This window comes from Salmo trutta, unplaced genomic scaffold (genome assembly GCF_901001165.1).
Source record: "Salmo trutta unplaced genomic scaffold, fSalTru1.1, whole genome shotgun sequence".
NCBI lineage: Eukaryota > Metazoa > Chordata > Actinopteri > Salmoniformes > Salmonidae > Salmo > Salmo trutta.
In genome coordinates, this window is record NW_021823319.1 from 579,072 (window position 1) to 592,962 (window position 13,891).

The 13,891-nt window shown below is 51.0% G+C and overlaps 1 protein-coding gene across 1 annotated transcript in view; it reads right to left on the reverse strand.

Annotated features, from left to right (window-relative positions):
* ryr2a (ryanodine receptor 2a (cardiac)) overlaps positions 1 to 13,891 on the reverse strand; it is a gene marked incomplete at its 3' end in the record, with an annotated part of 473,963 nt that overhangs the window by 260,364 nt on the left and 199,708 nt on the right. Inside the window, 2 exon segments of the mRNA XM_029748619.1 lie at positions 6,716 to 6,811; positions 12,462 to 12,597. Coding sequence (XP_029604479.1) covers positions 6,716 to 6,811; positions 12,462 to 12,597 — 232 coding nt within the window.

A 13,891-nucleotide genomic window follows, 5' to 3' on the forward strand; every position in this document is an offset into this window, starting at 1 on the left:
GAATGTACCATCTCTATCTGGCTAGTCTATACTACAGTAATATATAGACTGAATGTACCATCTCTATCTGGCTAGTCTATACTACAGTAATATAAAGACTGAATGTACCATCTCTATCTGGCTAGTCTATACTACAGTAATATAAAGACTGAATGTACCATCTCTACCTGGCTAGTCTATACTACAGTAATATAAAGACTGAATGTACCATCTCTATCTGGCTAGTCTATACTACAGTAATATATAGACTGAATGTACCATCTCTATCTGGCTAGTCTATACTACAGTAATATAAAGACTGAATGTACCATCTCTATCTGGCTAGTCTATACTACAGTAATATATAGACTGAATGTACCATCTCTATCTGGCTAGTCTATACTACAGTAATATATAGACTGAATGTACCATCTCTATCTGGCTAGTCTATACTACAGTAATATGTAGACTGAATGTACCATCTCTATCTGGCTAGTCTATACTACAGTAATATATAGACTGAATGTACCTCTAATTTATCATCTATATCTGTTTTTTTGGGGTCACCTTATTTTTTCATTGTAAAGATTATATATGTTTTATATTGCAGCTGCAGAGTTTTAAAAAAGCCTATCACTTGAATATCGTTGCTTTAAATCAGTGTCACGCACGAGCCCTCTCTCGCTGTCTTGCTCTCTCTCTCGCTGTCTTGCTCCCTCTCTCGCTGTCTTGCTCCCTCTCTCGCTGTCTTGCCCTCTCTCGCTGTCTTGCTCCCTCTCTCGCTGTCTTGCCCTCTCTCGCTGTCTTGCTCCCTCTCTCGCTGTCTTGCTCCCTCTCTCGCTGTCTTGCCCTCTCTCGCTGTCTTGCCCTCTCTCGCTGTCTTGCTCCCTCTCTCGCTCTCTTGCCCTCTCTCGCTGTCTTGCCCTCTCTCGCTGTCTTGCTCCCTCTCTCGCTGTCTTGCTCCCTCTCTCGCTGTCTTGCTCCTCTCTCGCTGTCTTGCCCTCTTTCGCTGTCTTGCCCTCTCTCGCTGTCTTGCCCTCTCTCGCTGTCTTGCCCTCTCTCGCTGTCTTGCTCCCTCTCTCGCTGTCTTGCTCCCTCTCTCGCTGTCTTGCCCTCTCTCGCTGTCTTGCCCTCTCTCGCTGTCTTGCCCTCTCGCTGTCTTGCTCCCTCTCTCGCTGTCTTGCCCTCTCTCGCTGTCTTGCTCCCTCTCTCGCTGTCTTGCTCCTCTCTCGCTGTCTTGCCCTCTCTCGCTGTCTTGCTCCCTCTCTCGCTGTCTTGCCCTCTCTCGCTGTCTTGCCCTCTCTCGCTGTCTTGCTCCCTCTCTCGCTGTCTTGCTCCCTCTCTCGCTGTCTTGCCCTCTCTCGCTGTCTTGCCCTCTCTCGCTGTCTTGCTCCCTCTCTCGCTGTCTTGCTCCCTCTCTCGCTGTCTTGCCCTCTCTCGCTGTCTTGCCCTCTCTCGCTGTCTTGCCCTCTCTCGCTGTCTTGCCCCTCTCTCGCTGTCTTGCCCTCTCTCGCTGTCTTGCCCTCTCTCGCTGTCTTGCCCTCTCTCGCTGTCTTGCTCCCTCTCTCGCTGTCTTGCCCTCTCTCGCTGTCTTGCCCTCTTTCGCTGTCTTGCTCCCTCTCTCGCTGTCTTGCTCCCTCTCTCGCTGTCTTGCTCTCTCTCTCGCTGTCTTGCCCTCTCTCGCTGTCTTGCTCCCTCTCTCGCTGTCTTGCTCCCTCTCTCGCTGTCTTGCCCTCTCTCGCTGTCTTGCTCCCTCTCTCGCTGTCTTGCTCCCTCTCTCGCTGTCTTGCCCTCTCTCGCTGTCTTGCCCTCTCTCGCTGTCTTGCCCTCTCTCGCGCTGTCTTGCTCCCTCTCTCGCTCTCTTGCCCTCTCTCGCTGTCTTGCCCTCTCTCGCTGTCTTGCTCCCTCTCTCGCTGTCTTGCTCCCTCTCTCGCTGTCTTGCTCCTCTCTCGCTGTCTTGCCCTCTTTCGCTGTCTTGCCCTCTCTCGCTGTCTTGCCCTCTCTCGCTGTCTTGCCCTCTCTCGCTGTCTTGCCCTCTCTCGCTGTCTTGCTCCCTCTCTCGCTGTCTTGCTCCCTCTCTCGCTGTCTTGCCCTCTCTCGCTGTCTTGCCCTCTCTCGCTGTCTTGCCCTCTCTCGCTGTCTTGCTCCCTCTCTCGCTGTCTTGCTCCCTCTCTCGCTGTCTTGCCCTCTCTCGCTGTCTTTCTCCCTCTCTCGCTGTCTTGCTCCTCTCTCGCTGTCTTGCCCTCTCTCGCTGTCTTGCTCCCTCTCTCGCTGTCTTGCCCTCTCTCGCTGTCTTGCCCTCTCTCGCTGTCTTGCCCTCTCTCGCTGTCTTGCCCTCTCTCGCTGTCTTGCCCTCTCTCGCTGTCTTGCCCTCTCTCGCTGTCTTGCTCCCTCTCTCGCTGTCTTGCTCCCTCTCTCGCTGTCTTGCCCTCTCTCGCTGTCTTGCCCTCTCTCGCTGTCTTGCCCTCTCTCGCTGTCTTGCCCTCTCTCGCTGTCTTGCCCTCTCTCGCTGTCTTGCTCCCTCTCTCGCTGTCTTGCCCTCTCTCGCTGTCTTGCCCTCTCTCGCTGTCTTGCTCCCTCTCTCGCTGTCTTGCCCTCTCTCGCTGTCTTGCCCTCTTTCGCTGTCTTGCCCTCTCTCGCTGTCTTGCCCTCTCTCGCTGTCTTGCCCTCTCTCGCTGTCTTGCCCTCTTTCGCTGTCTTGCCCTCTCTCGCTGTCTTGCTCACTCTCTCGCTGTCTTGCTCCCTCTCTCGCTGTCTTGCCCTCTCTCGCTGTCTTGCCCTCTCTCGCTGTCTTGCCCTCTCTCGCTGTCTTGCCCTCTCTCGCTGTCTTGCTCCCTCTCTCGCTGTCTTGCTCCTCTCTCGCTGTCTTGCCCTCTCTCGCTGTCTTGCTCCCTCTCTCGCTGTCTTGCTCCTCTCTCGCTGTCTTGCCCTCTCTCGCTGTCTTGCTCCCTCTCTCGCTGTCTTGCCCTCTCTCGCTGTCTTGCCCTCTCTCGCTGTCTTGCTCCCTCTCCATCAACTCCATTCAAATTGCATGCAGAAAAGATCATCCTGTTCTAGATTTATATTCAGTCCATTCGGAAAGTACTCGGACCCCTTGACTATTTCTACATTCTGTTTACGTTACAGCTTTATTCTGAAATGTATTCAATAAAAATGTTCCTCATTAATCTACACACAATACATCCCATAATGACAAAGCAAAAAACAGGTTTTTAGACATTTTTGCTAATTTATTAAAAATAGAAAACACAAATACCTTATTTACATAAGTATTCAGACCCTTTTGCTATGAGACTCTAAATTGAGCTCAGGCGCATCCTGTTTCCATTGATCATCCTTGAGATGTTTCTACAACTTGATTGGTGTCCACTTGTGGTAAATTCAATTGATTGGACATGTTTACTACTCAAAAGACGTCTTAATTCTCACTCAAAAAAACTCCAGTGGCTTATTTTTCAAATTGAGATGTTAAGTTTCTAAATGTCTGTGCGAGAGTGAAGGTTTCATCGAGGTGTAAGATAGTACTTTTGCACATATAAACACACTGTGTCTGAGGAAAGGCACTACTCCCAATATAAGTAAACCCCAAATCAATGTATTTCTCATCATATTTATCGCCTCTTCGATGGTCCAACGTCCCTGTCTGTTGTTCAGTGCTTTCCCCGGTAAGGGGGGGGGCAGTAGCTCTTCGGCTGCATCAGATTCACAACTGTCAGTGTCCGTGCTAGCTGGGCTAACAACACATGTAGTATTACTGATGCTAGCTGGGCTAACAACAACATGTAGTATTACTGATGCTAGCTGGGCTAACAACAACATGTAGTATTACTGATGCTAGCTGGGCTAACAACACATGTAGTATTACTGATGCTAGCTGGGCTAACAACAACATGTAGAATTACTGATGCTAGCTGGGCTAACAACAACATGTAGAATTACTGATGCTAGCTGGGCTAACAACAACATGTAGAATTACTGATGCTAGCTGGGCTAACAACAACATGTAGTATTACTGATGCTAGCTGGGCTAACAACAACATGTAGTATTACTGATGCTATCATTGGATGTGCTCGTGGAAGCAGATCAACTTGTGTCGTCGACAGGTGCAGGTGTAGTACTGCTGGTAGTAGCAGAATGAGCAGCAGCTACGTTTGGCTACAAAAATCACATTTTTATTTGGGGTACCCCCGACGGCATTGCGCGTACCTCTGTTTGAGAATACCTGAGGTAGGCTAATATTATGAAAGGTATAAAAGCTTCAGCCTACTAATTATACAAATAGGCCCTATTATATTTCAACATTTAAATCATATTCGCTAGCCTATACCAGCCTACACCAGCCTATACCAGCCTATACCAGCCTATACCAGCCTACACCAGCCTACACCAGCCTATACCAGCCTATACTAGCCTATACTAGCCTATATTGCCTATACCAGCCTATACTAGCCTATACCAGCCTATACCAGCCTATACCAGCCTATACCAGCCTATACTAGCCTATACTAGCCTATACCAGCCTATGCCAGCCTATACTAGCCTATACCAGCCTATACCAGCCTATACCAGCCTATACTAGCCTATATCAGCCTATACCAGCCTATACTAGCCTATACCAGCCTATACCAGCCTATATTGCCTATACCAGCCTATACCAGCCTATATCAGCCTATACTAGCCTATACCAGCCTATACCAGCCTATATTGCCTATACCAGCCTATATCAGCCTATACCAGCCTATGCTAGCCTATACCAGCCTATACCAGCCTATATTGCCTATACCAGCCTATACTAGCCTATACCAGCCTATATTGCCTATACCAGCCTATGCCAGCCTATACCAGCCTATACCAGCCTATACCAGCCTATATTGCCTATACCAGCCTATACTAGCCTATACTAGCCTACACCAGCCTATACCAGCCTATGCCAGCTTATACCAGCCTATATTGCCTATACCAGCCTATACTAGCCTATACTAGCCTATACCAGCCTATACCAGCCTATGCCAGCCTATACCAGCCTATACCAGCCTATACTAGCCTATACCAGCCTATACCAGCCTATACCAGCCTATACCAGCCTATACCAGCTTATACCAGCCTATACCAGCCTATACCAGCCTATACTAGCCTATACCAGCTTATACCAGCCTATACTAGCCTATACTGGCCTATACTGGCCTATACCGGCCTATACCGGCCTATACCGGCCTATACCGGCCTATACCGGCCTATACCGGCCTATACCAGCCTATACTAGCCTATACTAGCCTATACCAGCCTATACCAGCCTATACCAGCCTATACTAGCCTATACCAGCCTATACCAGCCTATACTAGCCTATACCAGCCTATACCAGCCTATACCAGCCTATACCAGCCTATTATTTATATGCTTTTGAATGACACTTACAGTTTTGGCAGGAAATACTGGGTTACCAGGGAGAAAAGTGATTTATTCTCGGGTTGGGACATTTGTAAAATACCAGGGAAAATATTCAACCCTCGACCCTCATTACACCAGTCATCTCTAATTCAAACTCTCCTCGTGTTCAAAACCATGCCACCCTCGCAATAATTGAAGAGGGCTTTCAATGTTGAGGTGTGTCCATGCGTATGCAGATGAATTCAGGTTCAATCAGGTGTGCCTCTCTAGGTGAGGAGAGAGAGAGAGAGCGTGGAGGAAATGCACTCCATCCCACCTCCGTTACTTACATTAGAACAAGAGTGGCCACCTGTCAACTATAAATGTCTCCTTATTCTGTTCTACAATATTCAAACCAGAAATAGACTGAGTCACTGGGGATATGCTTGGAGGGTTAAGAACATGCTGGCAGAGATATATGTTTGTATGGCGTTAGATATGCGGCATGTTAGGCGTTTTATAACTCTTGGTGGAATGAGTGGCCGTCCTGCTCGTCTCTAGCTTTCATCCACCTACATACACGCTCAGAGGAGAGGAGAGGGAGAGGGAGAGGGAGAGGGAGAGGGAGAGGAGAGGGAGAGGAGAGGAGAGGAGAGGAGAGGAGAGGAGAGGAGAGGAGAGGAGAGGAGAGGAGAGGAGAGGAGAGGAGAGGAGGGGAGAGGAGAGGGAGGAGAGGAGAGGGAGAGGGAAGGAGAATCCACACTGCAGCCAACACGTTCATTCTTTGCAGCAGGAAGTAGAAATGGGGGAAAAATCTGTTTTGTTCTATATCTCCCTCTCTCTCCCTCCTCATTCTGTCTCCCTCCTCCTCTGTCTCTCTCCCTCCTCCTCTGTCTCTCCCCCTCTCATTCTCTCTCTCTCCCTCTCATTATCTCCCCCCTCTCATTCTCTCTCTTCCCCTCTCATCCTCTCTCTCCCTCCTCATTCTGTCTCCCTCCTCCTCCTCTCCCCCTCCTACTCTGTCTCTCCCCCTCTCATTCTCTCTCTCCCTCTCATTATCTCCCCCCTCTCATTCTCTCTCTCTCTCTCTCTCTCTCTCTCCCTCATTCTCTGTCTCTCTCCTCATTCTCTGTCTCTGTCTCTCTCCCTCATTCTCTGTCCATGTCTCTCCCTCCTCATTCTCTGTCTCTCTCTCTCTATTTTTCTCTCCCCCTGTCTCTCTCTCTCTCTCTCTCTCCCTCTCCCTATTCTCTCTTGCTTTACTGTAACAGTGATACTACTGCAGATTGTCTATGCTGCTGCAACAGTGATATGTGATAATGCCATACAGGAGGGTAAAACGGATATATTGATTATAGATCACTTACCAGACGAGGCCTCCAGTCTCTCCAGCCGGCTGATCAACCAATCCAACGAGCCGGAGAACTGGGCACAATTCTTCCTGTTGCCCCTTATCAACGCAGCTAGAGGACAAGAGGGAGGAGAGGAAGGAAGAATGAAAGATTGAGAGAGGGATACAGAGACATTGTGAGAGAGATCAAGGGATTGAGAGGGATACAGAAAGTGAAGAGAGGGGTCCAGAAAGGTGGACATAGAGATCAAGAGAAGGAGAAAGGTTACAGGAGGAAATTTAAAATCTTTAAAATCAGAACAAACGCATTTTGACAAGCAGTATATTCCCTTCCTTGGCTCCAGTACAGTCAATAGAATACACATCTAGATTCAGGTGCAGCATCTGTAGCTTCTAGAAAACATCTAGAGACACATCTAGATTCAGGTACAACATCTGGAGCTTCTAGAAAACATCTAGAGACACATCTAGCTTCAGGTGCAGCATCTGTAGCTTCTAGAAAACATCCAGAGGCAGCATGGAACCATTAGCATCAGTTAAGGCTGAGGGCTGAGGCAGCAACGAGGCAGCATGGGACCATTAGCATCAGTTAAGGCTGAGGGCTGAGGCAGCAACGAGGCAGCATGGGACCATTAGCATCAGTTAAGGCTGAGGGCTGAGGCAGCAACGAGGCAGCATGAAACCATTAGCATCTGTTAGGGCTGAGGGCTGAGGCAGCAACGTGGAGGCAGCACATGGCAGAAGACCAGCTGCCGCTTTAAGCAGCAGTCAGTCAGCCAGTCAGTTAATCAGCCAGTCAGTAATCAGTCAGTCAGCCAGTCAGTAATCAGCCAGTCAGTAATCAGTCAGTCAGCCAGTCAGTAATCAGCCAGTCAGTTAATCAGCCAGTCAGCCAGTCAGTTAATCAGCCAGTCAGTTAATCAGCCAATCAGTAATCAGCCATTCAGTAATCAGCCAGTCAGTTAATCAGCCAGTCAGTTAATCAGCCAGTCAGCCAGTCAGTTAATCAGCCAGTCAGTTAATCAGCCAATCAGTAATCAGCCATTCAGTAATCAGCCAGTCAGGTAATCAGCCAGTCAGTTAATCAGCCAGTCAGTTAACCAGTCAGTTAATCAGCCAGTCAGTAATCAGTCAGTTAATCAGCCAGTCAGTAATCAGCCAGTCAGTTAATCAGCCAGTCAGTAATCAGCCAGTCAGTTAATCAGTCAGTTAATCAGCCAGTCAGTTAATCAGCCAGTCAGTTAATCAGCCAGTCAGTTAATCAGCCAGTCAGTAATCAGCCAGTCAGTTAATCAGCCAGTCAGTTAATCAGCCAGTCAGTTAATCAGCCAGTCAGTAATCAGCCAGTCAGTTAATCAGCCAGTCAGTTAATCAGCCAGTCAGTAATCAGCCAGTCAGTTAATCAGCCAGTCAGTAATCAGCCAGTCAGTTAATCAGCCAGTCAGTAATCAGCCAGTCAGTTAATCAGCCAGTGAGTCAGTTGCTGATGGCAGTTAGCTAGACATGGCAGAAGCCACCATAGAGGGTAGTATAGTGTGCCAGCTAGACATGGCAGAAGCCACCATAGAGGGTAGTATAGTGTACCAACTAGACATGGCAGAAGCCACCATAGAGGGTTGTATAGTGTACCACCTAGACATGGCAGAAGCCACCATAGAGGGTAGTATAGCTAGACATGGCAGAAGCCACCATAGAGGGTAGTATAGCTAGACATGGCAGAAGCCACCATAGAGGGTAGTATAGTGTGCCAGCTAGACATGGCAGAAGCCACCATAGAGGGTAGTATAGTGTACCACCTAGACATGGCAGAAGCCACCATAGAGGGTAGTATAGCTAGACATGGCAGAAACCACCATAGAGGGTAGTATAGTGTACCAACTAGACATGGCAGAAGCCACCATAGAGGGTAGTATAGTGTGCCAGCTAGACATGGCAGAAGCCACCATAGAGGGTAGTATAGCTAGACATGGCAGAAGCCACCATAGAGGGTAGTATAGCTAGACATGGCAGAAGCCACCATAGAGGGTAGTATAGCTAGACATGGCAGAAGCCACCATAGAGGGTAGTATAGTGTGCCAACTAGACATGGCAGAAGCCACCATAGAGGGTAGTATAGTGTGCCAACTAGACATGGCAGAAGCCACCATAGAGGGTAGTATAGCTAGACATGGCAGAAGCCACCATAGAGGGTAGTATAGTGTACCAGCTAGACATGGCAGAAGCCACCATAGAGGGTAGTATAACTAGACATGGCAGAAGCCACGATAGAGGGTAGTATAGTGTGCCAACTAGACATGGCAGAAGCCACCATAGAGGGTAGTATAACTAGACATGGCAGAAGCCACGATAGAGGGTAGTATAGTGTACCAGCTAGACATGGCAGAAGCCACCATAGAGGGTAGTATAGTGTGCCAGCTAGACATGGCAGAAGCCACCATAGAGGGTAGTATAGCTAGACATGGCAGAAGCCACCATAGAGGGTAGTATAGTGTACCAGCTAGACATGGCAGAAGCCACCATAGAGGGTAGTATAGCTAGACATGGCAGAAGCCACCATAGAGGGTAGTATAGCTAGACATGGCAGAAGCCACCATAGAGGGTAGTATAGCTAGACATGGCAGAAGCCACCATAGAGGGTAGTATAGTGTGCCAGCTAGACATGGCAGAAGCCACCATAGAGGGTAGTATAGTGTGCCAACTAGACATGGCAGAAGCCACCATAGAGGGTAGTATAGCTAGACATGGCAGAAGCCACCATAGAGGGTAGTATAGCTAGACATGGCAGAAGCCACCATAGAGGGTAGTATAGTGTGCCAACTAGACATGGCAGAAGCCACCATAGAGGGTAGTATAGCTAGACATGGCAGAAGCCACCATAGAGGGTAGTATAACTAGACATGGCAGAAGCCACCATAGAGGGTAGTATAGTGTGCCAGCTAGACATGGCAGAAGCCACCATAGAGGGTAGTATAGCTAGACATGGCAGAAGCCACCATAGAGGGTAGTATAGTGTGCCAGCTAGACATGGCAGAAGCCACCATAGAGGGTAGTATAGCTAGACATGGCAGAAGCCACCATAGAGGGTAGTATAGTGTGCCAGCTAGACATGGCAGAAGCCACCATAGAGGGTAGTATAGCTAGACATGGCAGAAGCCACCATAGAGGGTAGCATAGCTAGACATGGCAGAAGCCACCATAGAGGGTAGTATAGTGTGCCAACTAGACATGGCAGAAGCCACCATAGAGGGTAGTATAGCTAGACATGGCAGAAGCCACCATAGAGGGTAGTATAGTGTGCCAACTAGACATGGCAGAAGCCACCATAGAGGGTAGTATAGTGTGCCAACTAGACATGGCAGAAGCCACCATAGAGGGTAGTATAGCTAGACATGGCAGAAGCCACCATAGAGGGTAGTATAGTGTGCCAGCTAGACATGGCAAAAGCCACCATAGAGGGTAGTATAGTGTGCCAGCTAGACATGGCAGAAGCCACCATAGAGGGTAGTATAGTGTGCCAACTAGACATGGCAGAAGCCACCATAGAGGGTAGTATAGTGTGCCAACTAGACATGGCAGAAGCCACCATAGAGGGTAGTATAGCTAGACATGGCAGAAGCCACCATAGAGGGTAGTATAGTGTACCAGCTAGACATGGCAGAAGCCACCATAGAGGGTAGTATAGTGTACCAACTAGACATGGCAGAAGCCACCATAGAGGGTAGTATAGCTAGACATGGCAGAAGCCACCATAGAGGGTAGTATAGTGTACCAACTAGACATGGCAGAAGCCACCATAGAGGGTAGTATAGTGTGCCAACTAGACATGGCAGAAGCCACCATAGAGGGTAGTATAGTGTGCCAGCTAGACATGGCAGAAGCCACCATAGAGGGTAGTATAGCTAGACATGGCAGAAGCCACCATAGAGGGTAGTATAGTGTGCCAGCTAGACATGGCAGAAGCCACCATAGAGGGTAGTATAGCTAGACATGGCAGAAGCCACCATAGAGGGTAGCATAGCTAGACATGGCAGAAGCCACCATAGAGGGTAGTATAGTGTGCCAACTAGACATGGCAGAAGCCACCATAGAGGGTAGTATAGCTAGACATGGCAGAAGCCACCATAGAGGGTAGTATAGTGTGCCAACTAGACATGGCAGAAGCCACCATAGAGGGTAGTATAGTGTGCCAACTAGACATGGCAAAAGCCACCATAGAGGGTAGTATAGTGTGCCAGCTAGACATGGCAGAAGCCACCATAGAGGGTAGTATAGTGTGCCAACTAGACATGGCAGAAGCCACCATAGAGGGTAGTATAGCTAGACATGGCAGAAGCCACCATAGAGGGTAGTATAGTGTACCAGCTAGACATGGCAGAAGCCACCATAGAGGGTAGTATAGTGTACCAACTAGACATGGCAGAAGCCACCATAGAGGGTAGTATAGCTAGACATGGCAGAAGCCACCATAGAGGGTAGTATAGTGTACCAGCTAGACATGGCAGAAGCCACCATAGAGGGTAGTATAGCTAGACATGGCAGAAGCCACCATAGAGGGTAGTATAGTGTACCAGCTAGACATGGCAGAAGCCACCATAGAGGGTAGTATAGTGTACCAACTAGACATGGCAGAAGCCACCATAGAGGGTAGTATAGCTAGACATGGCAGAAGCCACCATAGAGGGTAGTATAGTGTACCAGCTAGACATGGCAGAAGCCACCATAGAGGGTAGTATAGCTAGACATGGCAGAAGCCACCATAGAGGGTAGTATAGTGTGCCAACAAGCAGACTGTTATTTAAGGATTTATGATGTGCTGCTTGATAACGTTTACATCCCTCCTCCTCTTCTCCTCTCTCCTCTCCTCTTCATCTCTCCTCCCTCCTCATCTCTCCTCTCCTCCCGCCTCTCTCCATCCCTCCTCTACTCTAATCTACTCTCCTCATCTCTCCTCACTCCTCTCCTCATCTCTCCTCCCTCCTCTCCTCTCCTCTTCTCCTCCCTCCTCTCCTCTTCTCCTCCCTCCTCTCCTCTCTTCTTCTCCTCCCTCCTCTCCTCATCTCTCCTCACTCCTCTCCTCTTCTCCTCCCTCCTCTCCTCTTCTCCTCCCTCCTCTCCTCATCTCTCCTCCCTCCTCTCCTCTTCTCCTCCCTCCTCTCCTCTCTTCTTCTCCTCCCTCCTCTCCTCCCTCCTCTCCTCTTCTCCTCCCTCCTCTCCTCCCTCCTCTCCTCTTCTCCTCCCACCCCTCCTCCCTCCTCTCCTCTTCTCCTCCCTCCTCTCCTCTACTCTCCTCCCTCCTCTCCTCTTCTCCTCCCTCCTCTCCTCTCTTCTTCTCCTCCCTCCTCTCCTCCCTCCTCTCCTCTTCTCCTCCCTCCTCTCCTCTTATCTACTCTCCTCCCTCCTCTCCTCCCTCCTCTCCTCTTCTCCTCCCTCCTCTCCTCTTATCTACTCTCCTCCCTCCTCTCCTCATCTCTCTTCTCCTCCCTCCTCTCCTCCCTATCAGTCAAGTCAGTAACTGTGTAACCTGGCGATACATGTTGATGAGTGTTGTACAACGTAACAGTTCTGTGCTGGGGGGTCAGGCCCCCTGTGTTCTGTGCTGGGGGGTCAGGCCCCCCTGTGTTCTGTGCTGGGGGGTCAGGCCCCCCTGTGTTCTGTGCTGGGGGGTCAGGCCCCCTGTGTAAGCGGTGTTCGTGTACAGGAGGAGCTGTAGGAGAACTGGGCAGCATGCGTTTCTAAAGCCCTGAGGTTGTAGTATTCCTCACCCAGGAGCTCATATAATGAGTTTAGTGTGGATCTCCAGGCATCGCCAGCCTCCCTCCCAGCCACCTCAGCAAAATGAGCCCCGCTGCTGTACACGTGGAGACGGTCAATACAATCCAACACCAGGTTTATCATACCCTGGGGAGAGAGGGGGAGGGAGGGGGGGGAGAGAGGGGTGGGGGAGAGGGGTGGGGGTGGGGGAGAGAGGGAGATAGAGGGGTGGGGGAGAGAGGGGGAGAGGGGGGGAGAGAGGGGTGGGGGAGAGGGGGGGAGAGAGGGGTGGGGGAGAGAGAGAGGGGGAGGGGTGGGGGAGAGAGAGAGGGGGAGGGGTGGGGGAGAGAGGGGGAGAGAGAGGGGGGGAGAGAGGGGGAGAGAGGGGGGTGGGGGAGAGAGGGGTGGTGGAGAGAGGGGGGAGAGAGGGGGGAGAGAGAGGGGGAGAGAGAGAGAGGGGGAGAGAGGGGGGTGGGGGAGAGAGAGATGGGGAGAGAGGGGGAGGGGGAGAGAGAGGGGGGGAGAGAGGGGGAGAGAGGGGGGGTGGGGGAGAGAGGGGTGGTGGAGAGAGAGGGGGGAGAGAGGGGTGGGGGAGAGGGGGAGAGAGGGGGGAGAGAGAGGGGGAGAGGAGAGAGGGGGAGAGAGGGGGTGGGGGGAAGAGAGAGAGGGGGGAGAGAGGGGGAGAGGGGGGTGGGGGAGAGAGGGGTGGGGGAGAGAGAGAGGGGGAGAGAGGGGGAGAGAGAGGGGGGGAGAGAGGGGGGAGAGAGGGGGTGGGGGAAGAGAGAGGAGGGGTGGGGGGAGAAAGGGGGAGGGAGGGGTGGGGGAGAGAGGGGGGGGGGAGAGAGTAGGGGGTGGGGGAGAGAGAGAGGGGTGTGGGGAGAGAGGGGGAGGGAGGGGTGGGGGAGGAGAGGGGGGGAGAGAGAGGGTGGGGGGAGAGAGAGGGGTGGGGGAGAGAGAGGGGGGGGAGAGGGTGGGGAGGGGTGGGGAGGGTGGGGAGAGAGAAGGGTGGGGGAGAGAGGGGGAGAGAGAGAGAGGGTGGGGGAGAGAGAGAGGGGTGGGAGAGAGAGAGAGGGGTGGGGGAGAGGGGGAGAGAGAGAGGGGTGGGGGGAGAGAGGGGTGGGGGAGAGAGGGGGAGAGAGAGGGGGGGAGGGGAGGGGTGGGGTGGGGGAGAGAGAGAGAGGGGTGGGGTGGGGAGAGAGAGAGGGGTGGGGGAGAGAGGGGGAGAGAGAGTCATGTTATACATATCATCATACATAGTGTATCATAGTGTATCATTATAGGCTCATCAAAAACAAACTGGATACATTTATCCTTGGATTTCCATCTATTTCTAAACATCTGATTTGTACAGGGACAACCAGATATTTACAGTGTACGGTGATATTTACACGGCCCTGTAGTAACACACGGCCCTGTAGTAACACATGGCCCTGTAGTAACA